Source organism: Microtus oregoni, unplaced genomic scaffold, assembly GCF_018167655.1.
Source record: "Microtus oregoni isolate MIOR12 unplaced genomic scaffold, Mior012 000022F_ref0000154, whole genome shotgun sequence".
In the NCBI taxonomy this organism is placed as follows: Eukaryota; Metazoa; Chordata; class Mammalia; order Rodentia; family Cricetidae; genus Microtus; species Microtus oregoni.
This window is the reverse complement of record NW_024543081.1, coordinates 12,103,771-12,126,543: the sequence shown is the minus strand read 5'-3', so window position 1 is coordinate 12,126,543 and position 22,773 is coordinate 12,103,771. Positions and strand designations below refer to the sequence as shown.

Below are 22,773 nucleotides of genomic sequence, written 5' to 3'. Positions count from 1 at the left end.
CTTCCAAAAATATTTACCTTGTAGTTCATAACACTAGCAAAATTACAGTTATGAAGTAGCAACAAAATAACTTTATGGTTGGGGGTCATCATGACATGAGGAACTGTGTTAAAGGATCCCAGCAGTAGGAAGGTAGAGAACCACTGATCTAGTGGGTACCATGTGGAACAGAGAGTCCCTGCAATTATCAAGTACTACCCAAATTTCAGCCTCTCCATCTCTGTCTCTCTCCTCTCGCTCCCCAACCCTGTGTGTGTCTCCTGTAATCTCAGCAACTGGAAGACTGAGCATAAAGATCACAAGTTTGAAGCTATCCTGGACTACAGAGCAAGACCCTTTCTCAAAAAGATTTATAGAATTAATGGTAAAAATAAGGGCTAGGGATGTGACTTAGTTCATAAGAATGCCGGCTTGAGGTGCAAGAGATCCCAGCCCCACACAAGCCAGGCTTGTTGGGACCAGAAGTTCAAAGTCATCCTTCACTATACTGCCTATCTGAAGCTAGCATGGGCCACATGAGACTCTGCCTCAAAGTTAATTCCTAAATAAAGATAAAAAGCCTCATTTCACTCTTGGTAGGTTCTCTGCCTTCCTTACTGTGAGATGGACACTGCTCACCACACCTTAGACTCCAGAATAGAAGCCAAATGACCTTATTGGCCAGCAGTTCCTTTGAGCAGAATGTCAGTCATCTCTACAGAAAGGAAGCTGGTCCCTTGAGGAAAATAAAACAAACAAACAAAAAAAAAAACCCACCTCTTTTTTGAGACAGGATTTTGCTATATGCCACAGGCTGGTCTTATTTCAATTCTTCTGCCTCCGCCTCCTGAGTGCTAGGCTGATGTATACTAACTTGCCCGTCTGCCATGTTACCTCTTATTTTAGATAGTTAAAGATGCATAGAGCTGAACTGTTAGGCATAACCTTCGGGGGATATCTGAGTTTGAGTTCCCATTCTGACACTGGGCTCTCCCAGACTTCAGTTTCGCTCCTCTGTAAAATGTTACTGACAACAGCACCTCACTTCCTCTGAGATATGATGAGTTAAGCTGGGGGTGGCGGCACACATCTGTAATCTCCATACTCGGGGGACAGAGGCAGAAGGATCATGTCCCAAACAAAACAACAAGAATTAAACCAGGCGATGTGCCTGGACAGGAAGCCTGAGGTGAGAACCACAGACTGCCCCTCGTTGTTCAAAGCTTGCCGAGATGGCCCAGGTCTCTTCCTAAGGCAGAGGGAGAGAAGAACCCTGGGTGGAAGTGGTTCCCGTTCTCCAGCATGGCCCTCCTCTGCCCGCAGCTGCCTCCTGTTGAAGGACCAGCGAGGAGGAGCAAGCTCGGCAAGATTTGGCAAAGAGGAAGGAGCCTGCATCCTCTTCTCACAGCTGCAGGCTTGCCTATCCCAGGAACACACCAGCAGCCTGAACCTGGAACGATTCTGCTGCCCAGGCCACCTCCGCCATGCACGGTACTAGACAGGACATGGTGCAATAGCTGGAAACAGGACAGTACGGGAGTCACAACTGGCATGAGACTGGCTTAGGTTGTTCTGCAATGGCGCTAGTAACATCAGACGTTACCAACAACATGGAAACTGAGCCAGGAGAGGAATTCAACTTTGATTCCTTCACTCTAGAGGCAAATGGATCTCTGTGAGTTCAAGACCAGTCTTATCTACATAGAGAGTTCCAGGCCAGCAAAAACTACATAGTGAGACCTCTGTCTCAAAAAACAAAGTAAAAGAAAAAAACCGAATGTCCTCTATTGGTATCCCTGTGGGTGTGGCCCTGCCTCCCCATACTTTTGTTTGCTTATTTCATTTTCTGAAGGTACCTCCTTTATACTCTGACATCTCCAGTGTCCCAATGGCTGAACTGCGACTGTCCTACAGCCCTGTCCTCCGCAGTCCAGCCCTGCAGGGTTTAAGGAGCCTGCGCCCTGGACTGCCAGCTTTTCCAAGTGGAAACTGTACCACAGCGCCATCGTGTGGAAGTTTTGCTTAGGGCATGCTGCCAAGCACCCTCCCTGGCTTGGACTCAAATGACCTGTGCTAGTTGGCTGGAAATTCTCTGGGGGTTGGGAGAGGAGGCAGCACCCTAGAGCCAAGGCAGATTCTTCTGGGGGTGGAAAAGCCCCATTAAGATGCCACCCCCTGTTCACTGCATGTCCCAAGAAGCCTCTTGATTTCCGTGTGCCTCCGTGTCTTCCTCTAAGATGAAGGCTGTGGCTTCAAATGTTCCTGCTTCAGAGAGTGAGTGGCAGGATGTGAAGAGTTAAACGTGCAAGAGTCTGACAACAATGCTAGCCATTTATACGGGAACAGTTCAGCATATTCACACATTTCAAACCCTTTGACCGAACCCACAGTAAAAGAAGCACTTAAAGGCTGTTACCTGGCCAGGAGGTGGTGGCGCTCGCCTTTAATCCTAGCACTCAGGAGGAAGAGGCAGGTGGATCTGGAGTTCAAGGCCAGCCTGGTCTGCAGAGTGAGTTCCAGGACAGCCAAGGCTACACAGAGAAACCCTGTCTAGAAAACAAAACAAGACAAGACAAAAACAAAAAACCAAGGCTGTCGCCTCAGCATTCAGGAGGCTAAGTTCACAAGACCTGAGAAGAGTCTTTTTGGCCACACATACATACAAATGCTGCACAAAGCACCGATGCTGACACCTGGAATGTTCTGGCATTTTCAACTCTATTCTGTTTGTTGTTTTATTTTGTATGAGACAAGGTCTCCTCGGGTAGCCCAGATTGGCCATGAAATTGATAGGACTCAACACTTTCTTCTGACCCCTGCAGGCATCAGGCAGACATGTGATGCCCATATAGTCGTGCAGGCTAAACACTCATACATATTAATAAACAGTAAACCTAAAAAAACAGTTTTTAAACTGACCACAGTGTTGTTCGCACCAATGCTCATAATTCATAACCTGAAAGCCGTGGCTACCTATCCTGACTCCCTTCCCTCTGCTTCAGGCTTGTACCCTGAATCTGACTGGAAGATGCACCAGTTCCAGGTACCTACCACTGAGTACCTGAGGGGCTGGTTGGCAACCTGCTGGGAGCTCAGCCTTGGCAACCTGCTGGGAGCTCAGCCTGTGTCAAGGGTAGTCTACCTGCTGGAGGAAAGGGAACTAATGTCATGCCAGCACCCATATCTTGTCCTTCCCACAGGTTTTTCGAGACAGGGTTTCTCTGTGTAGTCCTGGCTGTCCTGGAACTCGCTCTGTAGACCAGGCTGATCTCAAACTCAGAGGCCCACCTGCCTTCACCTCCCAAGTGCTCAGATTAAAGGCATGGGCCGCCACCACCCTGCTCACAACCTCTCTTTGCTCTCATTTCTCAGATGAGAAGCCTGGGCCAACAGAGGTCAGGTGATTAGAGAATAGGCATGAACAGGACTGGACCTGCTTTAGAATTCAGAATGCAAATCAAGCAAGGAAATTGGCTCTCAAGAAACTGCTCTGAAAATGCTGAATAGGATGGGTAGGTGGCTGGGGAAGAGAAAGTGCTAGAGACAGAGAAAAGCAGATATGGAAGTAGGTGGGGCAAGACTGCCTCTGCCAGATGGTGCCTGGCATTATCAGCAACAGCTGCAGCAAGGGAGGCTGACCTCAGGAGCCCGGGAGAGGGGGGAGTCTGGGTATCCCCCCTGCCATGGTTGTCATCCTGAATGAGGACAGACATTAAGACAAGAGATCAGACAAGGTAGAGCAACCACTTATGGGGTCTGCCCATACCTGACCTAGTCTTCTACCTGTGGTGGGCAAAAGACTCTACTAAGTGGAAGATTGGCATAAGAGTGGCTGCCTAGGGCAAGGAGACTTGTTTCCCTCAGTCTACCTATCCTAGAGGCAAAGCCGTGCCCTGCACTGGGACTGCCAACTAGACAGAGGACAAATAATAACAGGATGTGGCCAAAATGAGCGGGATGAGAGCATGACGACGGCTTTGGAACGGTACAACGGAGCCATGGAATGTGGCGAGGAAAATGGATTTGAAGATAGAAGACTCAATTTGGGACCCTGCTGCATGTAGTGTAACGCCTGCACTACAGGACGGTTTGTGAGTCAGGCGAGGGGCTAGAGATTGAAACACAGAGAGAGAGACACGGGTCATCCTTGAAACAAGAATGCCCCCTTTATTGTGTTCCAGGGCAGCTTATATAGGGCTCTCCTTGACTAATGGCCATGCCCTAGCTCTTGAGATTTTTCAGCTGCAAGTCCACCAGAAACTACTCCCCTGCCATCAGGAACTCATGAGGGTCTCATGGCCAGAGCAGCTGCAAGCACAGGAAAACAAACTGTTTACTCTCTGAAGGTCTGTAGTCCCCAACAGTTGCACCTCCTAGAGTCACTGGGGACCTCCTATGATGTCAGAATCTGAGGCAAGTAATGGAGACAGACCCTGATGTGTAAGGGGCACAGAGGTTCTTGAACACACAGATAATCACTGTGGGAACCGGGAATGTTAACTTGGGGTTGTCTCTTCAAAGGGAGAGATGTATAGCCTCTTCTCCACCTAGAAGGCTGGAGTGGAGGTGGCTAATAACCTGGTGACCTCTGTGCTACCTGTATGACTGAGACCACACCAGATCCTCCCCTAGACCCTTAAGATGTCCCACGTAGTCAATCTAAGAACCTATCTTTATGGAAGAGGTCACATGTACTTTACAAAGAGTTTGGATGTAGTCATGTCTTATGCTTTATTGTAAGCATGGAACTGAGTTCATTGTCACCAGGGAACTTTTTTCCAAATTGTGCTGTGCTTAAATTTGCCTAAAATAAACCACCTGGTGTCAGACTCTCAAAGTTTGAACCAACACCAGCTACTGAATCATGCTGAAATAGGCTCCCTTCTTGCCTCACAAAGATAACAAGTCACTACTCTGTTGGCTGTAGTGTTTGCGGAGACATCCCACCACACACACACTGCAGAGTGGGCTGAAATGGCGTGGCAGCCAATTTTCCCGCTTCTGCGTGGAGACATCACATAACTCTTCGACAGAAACCATTTGCTGAGCTGGGCAGTGGTGGTGCACGTCTTTAATCTCAGCACTTGGGAGAAAAATCCTGTCTTTTTTTTTTTTTTTCTTTTCCGAGACAGAGTTTTCCAGTAGCTTTGGAGCCTGTCCTGGAACTAACTCTTGTAGCCCAGGGTGGCCTCGAACTCCCAGAGATCTGCCTGCCTCTACCCCCGAGTGCTGGGATTAAAGTCATGCGCAACCACTGCCCTACAAAAAATCCTGTCTTAAAAAAAAAAAAAACCTGTTGAGATGTGCAGAGATTCTCAATTTAGTAAGAATTTACTGAACGGCAAGCATCTACTGGCCTCCATATGCAGATGAGAGACGACCACAAATTTCTCCTCTCAGAAAGCCCAGACCTGGTGGAATAGACACTGTAATATGTTATGAAGAGTTACAAAGCAAGCACTAGAGAGAAGGAAGCAAAACTATTCAGAGAAGACATGATGGCAGGTGTTCTGACTACTGAGAGACAAAGCTCAAAGTAAGCAAAGGTGTGGAAGACAATATGAGCAGCAGTGTGCTCCCAGAACCATAAGGGGCTGGCATACTTAAGATCGGAGGAAACGCTGAAGGGCGACCCCAGACTCAAATAGTATGTAAGAGCAACGAGCATTTATTATACCAGCATATGTGGGGCCGTTCACCTATACAAAATGGTGACGACCCAAGAGGAGCATGCAGGCTCCTTTTATGCACAGCTAAGGGGCGTTTTAGGGACAGTGAGGTCACGTCATACATAATTGATTAAGCAAGCAGCAGTTATACTAGTATACCTTGAATTGACTGAGGTTTAGTCTTATCATTTTTGGACATACTTGCATAAGCTTGGGCAAGTCTGGACGTGACTCAGATGAGGGCTGCTGGATTTGGCCTTGAGACACTGTGAGGCTGGCTTAGGTCCCACGTTTGTTCTCTTCCTCATGCCCGAATGGAAGGGTATATGGATAAATAGCCCTTTGTTGGGAGAGACACCTGTTTTGCCCTTCTCAGAGAACTGAAACGTAAATTCAGTTGTGAGAGTGGGAGAGTTAACCCCTTCAAGTTGTAATATGCAGAAATAAGGTGCTTAGACCTCAGTTACTCATGCCAGTGGGCATGAAGGGAAAGCCCCAGGCCCAAGCTTCACCTTGGGTCTCAAAGGCAAGCCCACTTCCACAAAAAGCTCGAGGGTTCAGAAACACCACCAATTACTTGCTCATGACCATAAGACATAAGGCCAAGGACCACAGAAGAAACCCTTGAATCCCACGGAGGGATATGTGAGAGTGTGTGTGTGTGTGTGTGTGTGTGTGAGAGAGAGAGAGAGAGAGAGAGAGAGAGAGAGAGAGAGAGAGGATCGCAAGTATTCCTCATGTAGTCAAGATTGATTTTGAAGTTCTGAGTCCTCAGCCTCTGCCTCGAGGTTCTGGGATTGCACGTGTGTGCCATCACACCCGGTTTACGTGTACTGAGAACGGAACCCAGATTTCGTGTGTGCTAGGCAAGCACTCTACCAACTGAGCCTTTAAACATTAAGCCTCCGCAGGAACACTGCTTCCTCCCGCGCGGTATATAGGATAACACAACCTGCCAGCCCTTACTTGAGCCCGATCCAGGGGTGGGCGGTGCCAAAAGGGCGCAAGGCCGCCGAGATTTGTTCCAAAGCCACTCCTTCCTCCCGTCCTCACCCCCCCCAACTCTCACTGGTCCCACCCTTCTTCCGGTCCCTCCTCCAAGATCCCATTCCTTCCGGTCGCGCCCTCCCTACGCCTATACCTTTTTCCGCCATCCTCATTGGTGGAAAACAACGAGCCGCCCCCACGTTGCGGAGATCCATCGTCCGGGTAGTCTTTCCCGGAAATGACGCTAGACCCGCCCCTGAGGAAGTGACAACAGGAGTGCCCTTGACGGGCAGGCCGGCTGGGCTGTGGTCCCTCCGCTCGAGCTGCCGGGAGGTAGGAGCCCCGCGGGGTGGGCTGGGCGGCGGTGGCGCGCTGCTGTGCACGCTGGCCACTAGCGGAGAGAGCACCCGAGAGGGGAGACCTGGTCTCGGCAGCCGCACGTCCTGTGCTCTCGGTCTCTCCGTACCCTCGTTCCCCCTTCTCTTTGGTACCCCATGTCTGGTTCCTATGCTTCTTAGTTCCTCCTTCCGTAATTGGGGTTCTTTGCCCAGCCTTCGAGAGCTCCCTTTTCCCTCCTTAATTTCCCATGGAAACGCATTTTAAAAGAGCGGTAAGTAGAGTAAAGCTTTTCCAGACGGCCTTGGGTTCCAATTAACTGTCCTTTAAAAACTGGGTTGCTTTGGTCATGTCACTTAACCTACCTGAGACCTGGGTTGCCCTGAATGTGGACGGCGTTAAAACAGCTTCTTCAGAGTTGGTCTGGGAGAACCGGTGACGTAACGCACTTGAGCCCGGTTCTTGTTCCATCAACCTTTTTAATACCACCTCAGTCTTTTTTTTAATAGTTATTTATTTATTATGTATACAATATTATGTCTGTGTGTATGTCTGCAGGTCAGAAGAGGGCACCAGACCCCATTACAGATGCTTGTGAGCCACCATGTGGTTGCTGGGAATTGAACTCAGGACCTTTGGAAGAGCAGGCAATGCTCTTAACCTCTGAGCCATCTCTCCAGCTCCCTCCACCTCAGTCTTGATTTCATTTCGGTTGTCCACCTGTTCTCTGCCTTTCTAACTTATGTCTGTTCTGTGGTTCTCATTCCTCACTCACCTAGGTATCTTGTTGTTGCTGTGTGGAGGTTTCAGAAACAAGAGTTTTAGTATATAGCCTAAACTGACCTTGATTTGTATCCTCCTGCCTCAGCCTCCCAAATGCAGGCATGATGAGTCCTGGCCCTCAGAAATCATACATTACAGTATTTCCATGCATTTGGCTTCTAGCTCAGCGTGTCCCGACACCTCAGTACTCCAGAATGCCTTATTTTCCAGATGTGTTTCCTTCCTGTTATGTACCCCAGCTCTTCCTGCCTCTTTCCCTCACAGATGGCTCAGCGGCTTCTCCTGAGGAGGTTCCTGACCTCGATCATCCCCAGGATGCCCCCTCAGGGTGGGTGGGCTCCCCTCACCCCTAGAACCCAGCAGACCCCACAGCACGGTCATGGTGGTCTGCCAGGAACGGCCAGCCCAGCCCGGATGTTGCACACCACCAGAGTCTGCTCAACGACCTTTAATGTCCAGGACGGACCTGACTTTCAAGACAGAGTTGTCAACAGTGAGACTCCAGTCGTTGTGGATTTCCATGCGCAGTGAGTACTGGGGGCAGCAAGAGCCAGGCTCTCACTTGAACAAGGATTTATTGAATGCCACTGTGACTCAGCCATTGCCCAATGCTTCTCCCACACAGACTCGTTATAAAGACTTCGAGGCCCAATACCTGCCCTTAAGAAGCATGCATGCTGTGGTGGCGCACGCCTTTAATCCCAGCACTCGGGAGGCAGAGGCAGGCGGATCTCTGTGAGTTCGAGGCCAGCCTGGTCTACAAAGGGAGTTCCAGGACAGGCTCCAAAGCCACAGAGAAACCCTATCTCGAAAAACCAAAAAAAAAAAAAAAAAAAAAAAAAAAAAGAAGAAGAAGAAGCATGCATGCAGTGTGGTAGGAGAAGACAGGCTGCCAGTCTTCAGAGCGGGCTAGGATAAGAGCTGCATCGCGCCTATCTCTTATATCTTGCTGCCTGAAACGCTCAGTCTTCTTCAGTGTGGAATAACATCATTTTGTTTTAATATCTCACCCAGTAAAACTGTGGGAAGGGCTGGGCAAAACGTTATCAGTGCCCCCATACCCAAGTGTACATGGAGCAGGCAGGAGGTGTGTCTTCTCAGTACTGTAGAAATGTATTTTAGAGATATAAATGTCTGCATTTTAGCCTGGTCTTCATTTCCAGGCCTTTAGACCTGGTTCAACCGAAAAAGCCAGCAGACCCCGTAGAACAGCATCCCAGAAGAAACCGGTGTATCTAATTAGAATCAGGAGGTTTTCTAGACACATCTCACAGGTTCTTTCTTTTCTGCCTGGTCCTTTCTCTGACTCACCAAGTTGCCTTGGGTAGGCCAGTGGGTGTCCTTGTCACCTGACAGAAGGCCTTACAGACCGGCTTTTTAGATATTTAGATTTGTTCATTGATTGAAATTTATGAGTAGAAGTTTGGGGGTAAGGATGACAGGTTGAGTTGGTCTCACCGTGTAGCCCAGGTCAGACCTGAGCTTCCCCTGCCTCCACCTCCTACATATATGAAATGGCTGGTGTGTGCCAGCTCATAGAAAGGGGTAAAGCAGGAACTGACAGCCAGGGATCTGTGGGAGGCAGTCATTCCGCCCTCCTGCTATGGTGGAGGGCTTCGGAAAAGGATGGTCAGTGAGCTAACCCTTTTTTCCTCATAAGGTAGCTGATTGCATGATTCAGGTTTGTTCACTTAGTGCCAGGCACCTCTCTGGCACCACATACAAAGATGGTAGCTGATAGCACAGCATCTGTCCTTGGGGAATTCCCACTCCCCAGCTAAGGAGGGACCACTCATGTCCATTGCAGTGTGACCCTCAGCAGGTGACACAGAATAAGAAACCAGAGAAACCTTGCCTTAAAAAAAAGAAGTAAAAGAAAATATCCCAACACTCGGGAGGCAGAGGCTAATGGACCTCTGAGTTTGAGGCCAGCCTGGTCTACAGAGTGAGGTCCAGACCAACAAGGGCTACATAGGGAGACTCCGTCTCACACTGCCACCCATCCCCCAAAAAAGGAAAGAAGGAAAAATACTTTTTTGTGATCCTGGCTCCGCTTGTTCTATCAAGACCGGGCTTCCCTGTGTAGTCCAGGCTAGCCTCAAATTCTCTTCTTTTTCTGTCTTAGTTTTCATTGCTATGATAAAATACCCTGACCAAAGAAACTTAGGGAGAAAAGGTTGTGACTGACAGCGCCAGTGCAGTCCATCGTGGCAGAGAAGTCACAGTAGCAGGGGCTTGGGGCAGCTGCTCACACTGTCCATAATGAAGAAGCAGGGGGGTGAATATTTGTGTTCAGCTCCCTAGCTCCCCCCCCCCGCCCCGTAACATTATTTATTGTATGTGTGCATACTTGCATGCTGGAGCCATGGTGCACAGTGGAGGTCAGGTCAGCCTTCTGGAGATGGTTCATTACTACCATGCAAGCTCCCAAGACAAACTGGGGTGTCGGGCCCAGCAGCAAGTGCCCTCGCCCGCTAAGCCGTCTTGCTTGCTCACTTTCTCCTTTTTCTACGATTCAGAATCCTAGCTCAGAGAGTGGCGCCACCCACCCACGACTGCTGTGGGTCTTCCTACCTCAGTTTACCTCATCAAGATACTCCCCACAGACATGTCCTGAGATGCCCTCTCCCTAGTTCAGAAGTTACTGGACTGCACCCCCATGCCAGGCTCTGCTTCTTACCTCTGTGTCATCTGCAAGAACGCCACAGGCCTTCCTTTCCTCGGAGCCTGCCTTCTCTGAAGGCTCTGCATATCGCCAAGGAGGCCCAAAGACTGGCCATCGTATATTCTCCCGGGTTTCGCACTCTTTAGCTCCGCTGTCAGAGTCCATGTGGGCCCCAGGGAGACTCTGGGGAGGCAGGTGGGGCAGCAAGCACGCTGAAGATTGACTGTGTCCCTTCTCACCTTCTGAGGTGGTGTGGCCCCTGTAAGATCCTAGGACCGCGGTTAGAGAAGATGGTGGCCAAACAGCATGGGAAGGTGGTGATGGCCAAGGTGGACATTGACGACCACACAGACCTTGCCATCGAGTATGAGGTATGTATCACCATGATTTGCCAGGGAGTGGCCTCAGGGAAGGGGAGGTGGGAATCACCCAATAATCAGTAAGGGGCATGTCCGATATTCTTCTAGCGCTCTTAGGAGGAAGGTCTCCGGGCTTTGCACACAGGGCCCTGTTGAGCCTCTGACACCCTTCAGAAACCGGTTACACAACCCGAAGCACTAGTCATTCCCTGTTGTTTATTTTTTGAGATAGGGTTTCATATACCCCAAACTGTCCTTGAACTCCTGATGCTCCTGCTTCTGCCATTCAGCTGCTGGGATTATAGGACTTTGCCTCCATATCTGGCTACCCTCCTCATGTGCAGTCAGCTATTGCTTATGAGCCCTGGCTGACATGCCAGGCATGGGTAATTATGGCACAGGTAAGGAGACTTCCTTGTCCCCAGATGTTTCTTGGCTTGCCAGGAGAAAACATAATGACATGCTCATTGCAACCTATGAGAAGTTGTATGAGGAGAGAAACTGCAGGTTATTCTGGGAGGAAGTGGCCAGGACAAGGAAGAGTTCGCATTCCAGGGCCTCTGACCTGATGTGTAAGCAAAGGATACACCGAGGGAAGGAAAGAGTTGAGAGCAATCAGCAAAGAGACCTGAAGGAGCTAGAAGTGAGGGCTTACCCCTGCAATCCAGAGACAGAGGCAGGAGTTCGAGACCAGGCTCGGTACAGAGTGAGCCTTGGTCTCAGTACAGAAACAGCAAAAAGACAGGAAGGAATTGACTTGACTTGTTTATGTGGGCATTCAGCTACAGCGCAGGTCCTGGTGTCAGGCGCTAGATGTGACTGGCGGAGCTGGAGAGATGGCTCAGTGGTTACGAAAACTGACTGCTCTTCCAGAGGACCCAGGTTCAATTCCCCGCACCCACATGGCAGCTCACACCTGTCTATAACTCCAGTTCCAGGTGATCTGATGACACCTTTACACCAATACACATAAAAATAAAGTTAAATATAAATGTAGCTGGCAGCAGACAACACTGACCTTGGGACTGGAGAGATGACTCATCAGTTAAGAGCACTGACTCTTCTAGAGGACCCGGGTTCAATTCCCAGCACCCACATGGCTGCTCACAATCAATCATAACAACGGCCCCAGAGGATATGACTCCCTCCTTCCTCTGGCACTGCATATACAAGGTGCATTTGACATGTAGGCAGGCAGAATACCCATTTACATCAAATAGAAATAAAGGAAAAAATAAAACAAAAAACACACTGACCTCACCAAACAGCATTCAAGAATGTTGAAGGGGCTGGAGAGATGGCTTGGTGGTTAAGAGCACCGGCTGCTCTTCCAGAGGACACAGGTTTAATTCCCAGCAACCACATGGCAGCTCACAACTGTCTGTGACTACGGTTCCAGGGGATCTGACACCCTCATGCAGACTTGAATGCAGACAAAACACCAATGCACGTAAAATGAAATAATATTAAAGAAAAAAAGAATGTTGAGGGCCTGGAGAGATGGCTCAGTGGTTAAATACACTGGCTGCTCTTCCGGAGGACGTGGGTTCAATTCCCAGCACCCTCATGGCAGCTCACAACTATCTGTAACTCCAGTTCCTGGGGTCTAACATCCTCTTCTGGCCTTTGTTGACAAAAGTCCCATACTTGTTTTTAAATAAACAATATCAAAGTTCAAAACAAGTTTGCAAATATATCTTTTGGGGGGTGATGGGGGTTCAAGACAGGGTCTCTGTGTAGCCATGACTGTCCTGAAACTCACTCTATAGACCAGGCTGGCTTTGAACTCAGATCCCGAGTGCTGGGATTAAAGGTGTGTGCCACCACCACCTGGCAAAATACATCTTTTTTAAAATAGAACTTTTACTCTCTGAAGGCTCAGATGGCAAATGCATGAGGCTGTCCCTTAAGTCCCCAGCCACAGGACAGACTAAAGGCCGTGGCTTGTTCCGGCAGCTCTGTTTACAGACGTGGACAGCCAGTGGAATTTGGCCTGAAGGCCGCGGTCTGCTTACTGCTTTCAGGTACAGGCTCCTGGTACAGAGGCCTTGGCAGTCACAGATAGCACTTTGGCTTTTGGAGGGTTTCAGAGTTGAAAGTTTTGGCTTGGGGACACTCAGTAAATATATGTAAATTTCCAAACACTGGTGGGCGTGGTTCAAAGATGGGAACAGGATGGAGACTTATTTTGAAGCTCAGGTTGGCCTTGATGTCACCAAGTAAGAATGACCTTGCATTTCTGACCCTCTGTCCCTGTCCTGTGTTCCGTGTGTCCCCCCCCCCCCCCCTGCAGTGCTTCCAGGTGTGTGGTCACATCTGTCTGAGGACTGTCTTTTCCGAGGAGGTTACATGAGAGCAGAACCTGAAAGCAGTGATGAGTGAAGTGTGTCAGCTCAGGCAGCAGCCGCTGGGCTGACCACTGGCCCTACCCAGGGAGGTGGCTATCCTGTGGCTGTGTGAGTGGAAGAGCGAGGGCTGAGAGGCCCAGCAGCTAGGAAAGCAGACCAGCCTGGAGCAGGGGGTCCTAGGAAAGCTATGCTGACAATGATTTCACAGAGCCAAGGTCACGCCTGGCCGCCTGGGGGCCAGCTCTGGTTCACAGGCATGTTTGGTCTGGCTCTCAGAGTGTTTTAAGAAAGGGGAAGCCAGGTATTGATATTTAATACTTAGAAGGATTTGTGCAAGCCATAAATCTAGCATCAGGACAGCCTGGGATAGTTAGCAAGTTCTGTGGTGGCAATGCTTTTTTTTTTTAATATATTTTTTATTTATTATGGATACAATATTCTGTGGTAGCAATGCTTTTTTTAAATATATATTTATTTATTATGGATACAATATTCTGTTTGCATATATGCCTGCAGGCCAGAAGAGGACACCAGACCTCATTACAGATGGTTGTGAGCTACCATGTGGTTGCTGGGAATCGAACTCTGGTCCTTTGGAAGAGCAGGCAATGCTCTTAACCTCTGAGCTATCTCTCCAGCCCAGGTGGTGGCAATGCTTTTAATCACAGCACTTGGGAGGCAGAGGCAGGCGGATCTCTGTGAGTTCGAGGCCAGCCTGCTCTACAAGAGCTAGTTCCACGACAGGCTCCAAAGCTACAGGGGAACCCTGTCTCAAAAAACCAAAAAAAAAAAGTTCTTGTCTGGATGTGGTGGCAGTGCACACCTTTTATCCCAGCACTCGGGAGGCAGAAGCAGGTAGATTTCTGTGAGTTCGAGGCCAGCCTGTTTACAGAGTGAGTTCCAGAACATCCAAAGATACACAGAGAACAGAGAGAACAGAGAAACCCTGTCAAGACTGGAGGAAGTTGGCGTGGGGGGGGGGGGGCGATGACTTCTTTTTCCGAATTCAGGCATCCAGGCTCTGTTAACTTTGCTTACCTTCCCCACACCAGCTATAAAGTACAGTTACCCATGCTCTGACCAGAGCCCATGGTGGGAAACAGGGGTGGGTAGTGTGAGAATTGTCATCCATCCCCTGAGCTGGACAGAGTGGGGTGGTTAGTCAAAGGAAGTCAGACTGCCTGGGGCAGAGGAGAGGAAATTAATTTTGGGAAGACAGGGCCGCTGATGACCATGACCACTGCTGATGCAAGGCCATCCCGGAAACTTCATAGCCCAGGTCGCTCAAGGGCGTGGGTGGAGGAGGGGTTGCTGGTTTCTGAGCCCTCCCACCAGTTGCTTGATCAGAGGGGGCCTTCAACCTTTGAGCCACCCCTGACTTTCCCTAGCTTACTCAGTGCACCCCTCAGGGCCCCTGCAGGTCCAAGTGCGAATGGGTAGAAACTTCTGGTAGAAACTCAAGACTGGAACCACACAGGGCAACGGTCAGACTAAGACTTCCAGGCTACCTCCTGAGACCTCCGGATGCTACCACATCAGCTTCAGTTTCTTTTACTGCAGACCAACCACGTGCCAAGGCCTGGGAACTAGTAAGACAGAAAGCAGACTTCCCACTAACAGGGGTCCCACAGGTGACAAGTTCCAGCACTCCTGCACTCCAGCAAACCTGGGGTGGTGTGAGTAAGGACAGCCTTTGGCAAGGCAGGAAGGTGAGGAGTCCTCTGGGACCCTCCTCCTCCCCCTGCCCACCATCCACATAGTACCCTGGTTATAGAGAAGGGTATCTGGGCAGCATCCTCCTCTTGGCCTCCTTGTTTGGTCAAGCCCTGAGGGCTCAAGAATCCCAACAGGATCATCTTGGCCATCGCATCCCTTCTCCCACACCTGTTCTTTCTAAAGAGAGTCCAAGAAGGAAGATTGCCTCTAAGTGATCCCCAAACCCCTAGGAAGCTTCCTACAAGTCCTCAAGCCCTCCCAACTCCCTCATGCTTCCTCCATGCCCACTCTGATTACCACAGTCCCTGGGGGTGGGGTCTTGAGGCTTTTAGGGTTTCACTGACAACCCCCACTCCTATTCTGCATGGTCTCAGAGGGTGCAAGGCCTGCATTTGCCCATCTCTCCTGACCATGGAGACCTTCCTAGTTCGGGGGCTGTGGAGGGGAGGCAGTAGGGAAGGAATGGGCCATCTGCTGTCCCCTGAGGCATCTCTCTCAGCCTTATACTTGAACATATAATCCCAACACGCCAGCATCGCCTGTGACCTGACCATCTGACATATCCACTGTCACTACTTGGGTGACTTATCTAAAGCTTTAGTTTTTTTTTTCCTGAGATGGGGCAGGTGGGATGGGGGTGGGGTGTTCCAGACTGGTCCCACCATCCAGACTGGCAGAGGATGGCCTTGAACTCCTCATCTTTCTGCCTCCACTTCCTGAGAACTGTGTTAGAGGCATACACCACCACTCCCAGTTTAAAGGTTTTCTGCATGCTAAGCAAGCACTCTACCAACTGATCCATGTCTACAGCCTGGTTTGGCCTTTTCTTTTTGTTTTTCCTTTTTAGCATACATATACCTCAGTAGACAAATCATTAACTGTAGAAGGAAGTTTCTGTCCCACCCAGTCCTGCAGCTGTTCAGTCCCTAAGAAATGCACAGAGGTTTATATTAATTATAAACCGTTTGACTTATTAGCTCGGACTTATTATTAACTAGCTCTTACAACTTAAAATAACCTGTAATTCTTGTCTGTGTTTTAGTCACGTGGCTTGGTACCTTTTCTCAGTAATGCATTCTCATCTTGCTTCCTCTGCATCTGGCTGGTGACTGCATCTCTGCCTTTCCTCTTCCCAGAATTCTCGTAGTCTGGTCGCCCTGCCTATGCTTCCTGCCTGGCTACTGGCCAGTCAGCATTTTATTAAACTAAAACAAATGACACTTCTCTACAGAGTACAAGAGCATTATCCCACAGCAATTAACTGGTTTAAAATATATGGTATTTTAATCATTTCTAATTACTTTGTTTGGAAATAAGTGCCTCTCAAACTTGAATATGACTGGGTTGTTGTTTGTTTTGTTTTTATCATTACCATATGTGTGTGCATGGGTCCACATGCCATGACACATGTGGAGGTCAGAGGACAGCATGTGGGAATTGGTTCTCCCCATTATGTGGGTTTCAGTGATTGATTTCAGGTTGTCAGGCTTTGTGGCAAGTGCATTTACTCACCAAGTGACCTCACTGGTCCTCCTGGAATATTCTTTTTTTCCCCCCAAGACAGGGTTTCAGTACCTACGTCCTGGAACTCGCTCTGTAGACCAGACTGGCCTTGAGCTCACAGAGATCCGCCTGCCTCTGCCTCCCAAGTGCTGGGATTAAAGGTGTGCGCCACCACCCTGTGGAATATTCGTTTTTTCTTTCCGTTTTTCGTATCATGTGTAATGCATGGTTTTGCTTGTGTGGGAGCCTGTGTGCACATGCATGTGCATCCATACAGAGGCCCATGCTAGACGTTGGGAATTGTCTACCTATCCATTGAAACAAGGTCTCTCAAACCTAAAGCTAGTAGCCATGTTGCTACCAGGATCCCGTCCCTGCCTTGTGAGGCTGAACTACAGCACACCTACCTAGCACTATGGACTCCTCAAAGAGTGGACTTGAACTGAGGGTATAGCTCAGTGGTAAAGCATGTGCCTAGAGCACCTATGCCAAAAGCCCTGGGTTTCTCCCTGAAGAGGGAAATAAAGAACAGATTATGACCCAGAGTTCCAGGAAGGACTTAATTTCTTCATTCCTTAATGGTTGCGTGTACACACAAATGTGTGTGTAGTGGGTGCTGTGCAGGCCTAAAGTTGCTGTTGGGTGTCTCTCTTGCTCGCTCTCCGCTTTATTCACTGAGGCAGGGTCTCTCAATTGAGCACCGAGCTCACTGATCAGCTAATCACTGATCAGTTGAGCTAGCCTGCTGGTGGCAGATACTCTGCCTCAGAAACACTGGGAGTTGAGGTGGTCACCGTACCCACCCAGCATTTACATGGATGTTGGGGACACAAGCTCTGGTCTTCATCCTTACATGGCATTAGAACTGTCTCCCCAGCTCCGTATCTAAACGTTTTTAGGATAACATGCAGAAGTCCGTTCTCTCCTCCTATCACGTGATTCCCATGGATTGAACTCAGGTCATCAAGTTTGGTGGCAAGTGCCTTTGCCCACTGAGCCATCCTTTCCACCCTCTTTTGTTTGTTTGTTAAGAACTCTAAGTAGTCGAGACTCTTCTCACTTAAAGCATGAAGTCTTTGACCGCTTCTCTGAATTGCCTTTCCCCTGCTGGGGTCTGTGTTCTCTGGTTCTGATCCTTCACTCTCCGGCAGAAGCAAAGATAAACAGACTTTGTTTCCTGTTTGAATCCCCACTTTCCCTCTCTGAGTCCTCTTGGAATAGGTGCTTTGAACCTCAGTCTTCTCATCTCTAAGATGGTGGGATAGGAGGGTTAGGATGTCGCTCAGTGACCGCTCTTGTATGCAAGAAAACAAGAAAAATGTACCAACCCAGGATCTCCAATGACACCTAAAAACGCCCTTCAGTTGGCCACAGAGGTCACCAGCTTCCTGTGGTATCTCTCGACTGTGCTAGCCTTTGATGGTTTCTTAGCCGTGTTGCTAGTGGGTGAGACAAGATGCTGCAGATCAGTGGGCAGGGGCCTCATGAGCATTCCCACGGACGGACTCCTCCAGGCTAGGAGGCCCCGGGTGGCTTCTTGGACAGCACAGGCAGCATGGTTGAGCATGTCCTTTCCCTAGCCCTTGGTTCCTGTTGTCCTGTCAAAAACTGAGGGGAGCCGGGCGGTGGTGGCGCACGCCTTTAATCCCAGCACTCGGGAGGCAGAGGCAGGCGGATCTCTGTGAGTTCGAGGCCAGCCTGGTCTACAGAGCTAGTTCCAGGACAGGCTCCAAAGCCACAGAGAAACCCTGTCTCGAAAAAAAAAAAAAAAAAAAACTGAGGGGAAGCCAAGGTTGTCTCAGTTCCCATCACCTTTATCTTTTGGGTGGAGGGTGGGGGTAGGGAGTCTTGGTTTTTTGAGACAGGGTTTCTCTGTGTAACATTCCTGACTGTGCTGGAACTCTCTGTAGACCAGTCTGTCCTCGAACTCACAAAGATCCACCTGCTTCTGCCTCCCAGGGGCTGGGATTAAAGGTGTACACCACCACCGCCTGGCACCCATCACCTTCCTAGGACCACATACAGGGGCCTGAGCATTGACATTGATGGCCATGCTCTAAACACCAAGCCTCTTGATTACGGAGCAGCAAATGCCTTGGCCTCCTGTCACAGCCCAGATACCCAGCTAGAAACTGTTCTGGGAGCCTGTAGCTGTGTGCATGCGTGTTTACAGTGTGTGTTGCTCAGAGTTTTGAGAAAGCGCTTGATCAGTAGTGACCAGACCTCAACTGTCAGGGACACCAGCCTGACCTTCGTGTCCCAACATGCACAGAGGCATGCACACACAGCAGAACCTCACAAGAGGGAGACTCCATCCATTCCGACTGTCTCAGGGAGGGAGTGGAGAGGCCTACTTAAAGTGCCAGGACAAAGGGAAGCTGTTTGTTTTGGGGGTTTTTTTGGTGCTGGATGGAACCCAGGCCTCATGCCTAGTGGACAAGTACTCTACCGCTGAGCCACACCCTCAGCCCCAGACCACATCTTAAAAGTGGAGTATTTATTTTAAGGGGACGGAATGTCCACCAACGGAACGTTTCTGCCAAGTTGGAAGTTAAGTGGTTGAGCTTGTCCTCTAATTGCAGAGCCAGCCTTAAGGTGCTGCAGTTCTTTCATCAGCCACTAGATGGTGCAGGAACACACCCAGTGGCGCTTCCTGGAGCCTGTTTTGCTGCTCCCTGCCTTTTCCTGGAGACAGTGCAAGCCTGGTTGTGGGCTGTTAATGCCACCACCCATGCTAGAGTCTGACCAGGACAAGAGCCAGCAGAGAGGCTGAGGCGAGGACACCCATGGTGCTGGCACATACCCTGGGTCCCCCACATCACCTCCAGGACCGTCTTTAAAGGGGCCAGAGGCACTAAAAAGAGCAGGGACTGTGTTCTCCATGCTGTGTTTTTCCCATTAGGAATGGCTGTAGGGCCTGTCAGGTAGCAAGTGAGGACTATACCATAGGGCCAAGGTGACTTTCACTTCTCTTTGCCCCACTTTGGATATTATCTCAGTCTGGCCTGTAAGATGACTCACCCCACAGCCCTCGGGCTGTAGGAAGACCCTATGGGTTTCTGTCCATTGCTCTTGTTACTTTGTAGTTAACTTGTATGTAAATTAAGCCTTGTTTATCTTACTCTGTTTATATAGGTTCTCAAATGCCAGCAAATACCAAGCTTTGGGCAACACATGCCAGACACGCTGGCCTCATCTATATTTCATGTAATCTATATGGGTCCCCAGAACTGTAGAAATGGGGCCTCATGGACCAGGAATGTCCATTTTCTGCCTTTTGCCAGCCCTGATAAACCTCAGGTCACATATGGCTGTCTCCCTTCCACGCTATACAGGAAGAGGCTATGTATGTCTGGTCCCTGATACCATTAACTATATCCACCAAAGTGGTTCTCGTGGGGCCAAGCTTCACGACACCCACTGTGTACCATGTGCCCTGTGCTGTGTCTTAGAGTGTGTCATTTTGCATTCCTATCATACTTAAAAGTACTGTTAGTGTCCCCATGTGCTGAGGAAAGCTGAGGCTTGAGGTAGTAAAGGGATTACCAGGGTCAGCCAGCCCTGAAGCTTGCTTCCCTGACCACTGCAGTGGGACTCTGATATCTATCCCAAACACTCAAGGTAAACCATGCCTTGCCCAGTATACAGAGAAAGGTCACGAGGCTCAGAAAGCAGCCTGGTGTGTGGCGCACACCCGGGTTATTTTCATCTCGTCATTCCAGCCAAACCGCGGGGCCAGTGAGTCAGTTATGTGGTTCAAGGAGGAGGGTACTGCTGGGAGCTTGCAGTGGAAGAAGCTCCAATGGGTGGGCCTCTAGGCCCCACACCCAGCGGAGACCCCATTTCCTTTGGCATAGTCTGATTTCAGCCTTCTCTGCAGGGGCTTGGGAAGGTGAGTGAGGCACATTGACCTCCAAGTGATTTGGCCTGTGGTTCTCTCACCCAGGTATCAGCTGTGCCTACAGTGCTGGCCATCAAGAATGGGGACGTGGTGGACAAATTTGTGGGCATCAAGGATGAGGACCAGCTGGAAGCCTTCCTGAAGAAGCTGATTGGCTGACAAGCAGGAAAGAGTCATGGCTGCCCTTGCTTGCTGGAGCCTGTTTGGGGAGGAGCCTAGTAGAAGTCCCTGAGCTGTCATCCTTCCTGCCCCACCCCTGTCTTGTCCCCGTGGGTCCGGCCTTTGGCAGCAGACCTCCAAACTAGAAGCCACCAGTGCTGCAGAGCCAGCTCTCAACCAGGGTGGCCAGCAGGGGAGCAGTGCTGCTGGCGTGGGGGCATTCTGGGCACCTCCTGCTGTCTGCTCCTTCGAGGGCCTGTCCTTATTCCCCCACATGCTAGAAGAGCCTGGGCAGGCTCAGCCCCCATCAGCAGTCCTCTGAACCACCAGCCCCCCTCTCCCGCCTCTGACACTCTCTTCTGCCCCAGTTTGAAAACAGAAACCAGAAGCTGAACAAGCGAGAGTAATGTGTGATTCTCTCATTTTTCGTAGGTCTATAATAAAGAACTTTCTATGACCCTTCTACCTCTTGCTGTGAAGAACAGAGCCCACCCCACACCCTCTAGCTGTCCCCTCTCCTTTGTCCCCTTCCTGGGCTAACTGGACCTTGGTTCTGATTCCCTGAGCAGGAGGGGGAGCTGTGAAGAAGTCAGACCAATAAAACCAGGTTTGCACTGCCACCAGCTTCTGTCTGTGGGTGCCAAGCACTGGGGTGGGTGGGTGTTCCTGGGCCACGACTGTCCCTGAATCCTCTTAGATTGTCCACCCTCTGTGACTTCTGTTCCTGTCCATTACATCACACACGTCCCCATGCCCTCTAAAGCCCAGAGGGTATTGTACTGTTTCCATATGTGAATGTGGCCTCAAGGAATGCAGGCTGGGACTTCTACCAAAAGTGGTTGTCTCAGAAACCTGGACTCTGAGCCGCGTGTGGTGGTGGCAGGCACACCTTTAATCCCAGCTCTGTGACTTCAAGGCCGGCCTCGTCTACATTTTGAGTTCCCGGACAGCCAGAGCAACACAGAGAAACCCTGCCTCAAAAAAACCTAAAGAATAAAAGACCTGAACTCTGACCTTTGACACTCTCAGACCTTCTGGGGCCTTCTTCCTAGACTGGCATCTGGCCTCTGGCTGGATGGTACTCCTTCCCATGTATGCCCACAGGAAGTTCTAATCTTGGTACCGGACCCTCCACCCATCCTGTTCCCTCTCCAGTGCCCTTGGCCGTTAAGAGTGCCAGGCTGCCCAACCAAGAAAACCAGCCTAACGCCTTTCTGGGGCTAAGCAGCCACTGTCACCCGATATCTGCTTTCTGCAAGCCTTGACCACTTGATGACAGAAAGTCCTGACACTCTGAACCGAGTTTGCGGTGCCCTTTGCTGTGTGCATTGTTCACAGTGGCACACGTTCCGTCTTCTCACTGAGACCTGCAGACTGGCAAGGACGCTGCCATTGCTGAAGCAGAAGGGGGGCGGGTATACAAAAAACCTCAGCCCCCCCTTGGGGCTCGGCGGTTAGGGGCTCGGTGGTTAAGAGCACTGACTGCTCTTCAGGGGTCCTGAGTTCAATTCCCAGCAACCACATGGTGGCTCACAACCATCTGTAATGAGATCTGGCGCCCTCTTCTGGCCTGCAGGGATACATATGGGCAGAACACTGTATACATGAGAACAAAATAAAATAATTATTTCTTTAAAAAAAGCCGGGTGATGGTGGCGCACGCCTTAAATCCCAGCACTAGGGAGGCAGAGGCAGGCGAATCCTGGTGAGTTTGAGGCCAGCCTGGTCTACAAGAGCTAGTTCCAGGACAGGCTCCAAAGCTACAGAGAAACCCTGTCTTGTAAAACTAGAAAAACCCTCAAGTCCAGAAGGAAACTGAGCTAGTGACTGCTACACAAGGTAAATGAATGATAACCATTGTCGAGCATGTCCCGGGTACCAGGCGTGTTCAGTGTCTTCATTTATAGCAGCCTCCAAGAAGTACATTAAGGTCAGAGGTTAGAGAGCATGGCCAAGGTCATGAAACCCACCAGTGGCCAAACGTTTCTGTGTCTTCATGTTGCTTAGGGCCAGTCTCGTGTATATCCAGCTAGTCTTGAACTTGCTAAGGGTGAGCTTGAACTCCTGATCCTCCTTCTTCCCCCTCTGGAGTTCTGGGGTTGCTGGCATACACCCCTAGTTATATTTAGTGCTGAGGATTGAACCCAGGTCTTCATATATGAAGGCAAGGACTCTACCAACTGAGCTACCTCCCCAGCCCTCTGTCATCGTATAGAATGTGTAGAATTGTATAGAATGTGGGCTTTTTTTTTTAGAAGAACCCAGCAGAGTTGAGTAACTAAAGATATCAGGTAAGGAAGGGGTGTGTCAGAACTTAGAGGCTGCCCTACTATACCCCACTGCCACCCCTTAAAAGGTACCATTCACC

The 22,773-nt window shown here is 49.9% G+C and overlaps 1 protein-coding gene across 3 annotated transcripts; it reads left to right on the top strand.

The window, feature by feature from the left end:
* The first annotated feature begins 6,872 nt into the window (after positions 1 to 6,872).
* On the top strand, positions 6,873 to 21,025 carry Txn2 (thioredoxin 2). 3 transcript variants are annotated; one of them, XM_041672291.1, is made up of 5 exons: positions 6,992 to 7,245; positions 8,019 to 8,281; positions 10,667 to 10,790; positions 20,292 to 20,412; positions 20,838 to 21,025. In XM_041672291.1, exons 1-4 carry the CDS (start codon positions 7,222 to 7,224, stop codon positions 20,403 to 20,405), a joined length of 525 nt encoding a protein of 174 aa, XP_041528225.1. In that variant the 5' UTR covers positions 6,992 to 7,221; the 3' UTR covers positions 20,406 to 20,412; positions 20,838 to 21,025. The 3 variants fall into 3 exon arrangements, with proteins under 3 accessions (XP_041528226.1, XP_041528225.1, XP_041528224.1); XM_041672292.1 differs by lacking the exon at positions 6,992 to 7,245 and adding an exon at positions 6,873 to 6,968 and having other exon boundaries at positions 20,292 to 21,025; XM_041672290.1 differs by having other exon boundaries at positions 6,996 to 7,245; positions 20,292 to 21,025.
* The last annotated feature ends 1,748 nt before the right edge of the window (positions 21,026 to 22,773 follow it).

Excerpts from the sequence above, each read along its gene's own strand:
- Txn2 (XM_041672291.1), top strand. The coding sequence starts at position 7,222 with ATGGAAACGCATTTTAAAAGAGCG. Across the intron at positions 7,246-8,018 it reads AAACGCATTTTAAAAGAGCG|ATGGCTCAGCGGCTTCTCCT; the intron begins GTAAGTAGAGTA and ends TTTCCCTCACAG. Across the intron at positions 10,791-20,291 it reads ACCTTGCCATCGAGTATGAG|GTATCAGCTGTGCCTACAGT; the intron begins GTATGTATCACC and ends TCTCTCACCCAG.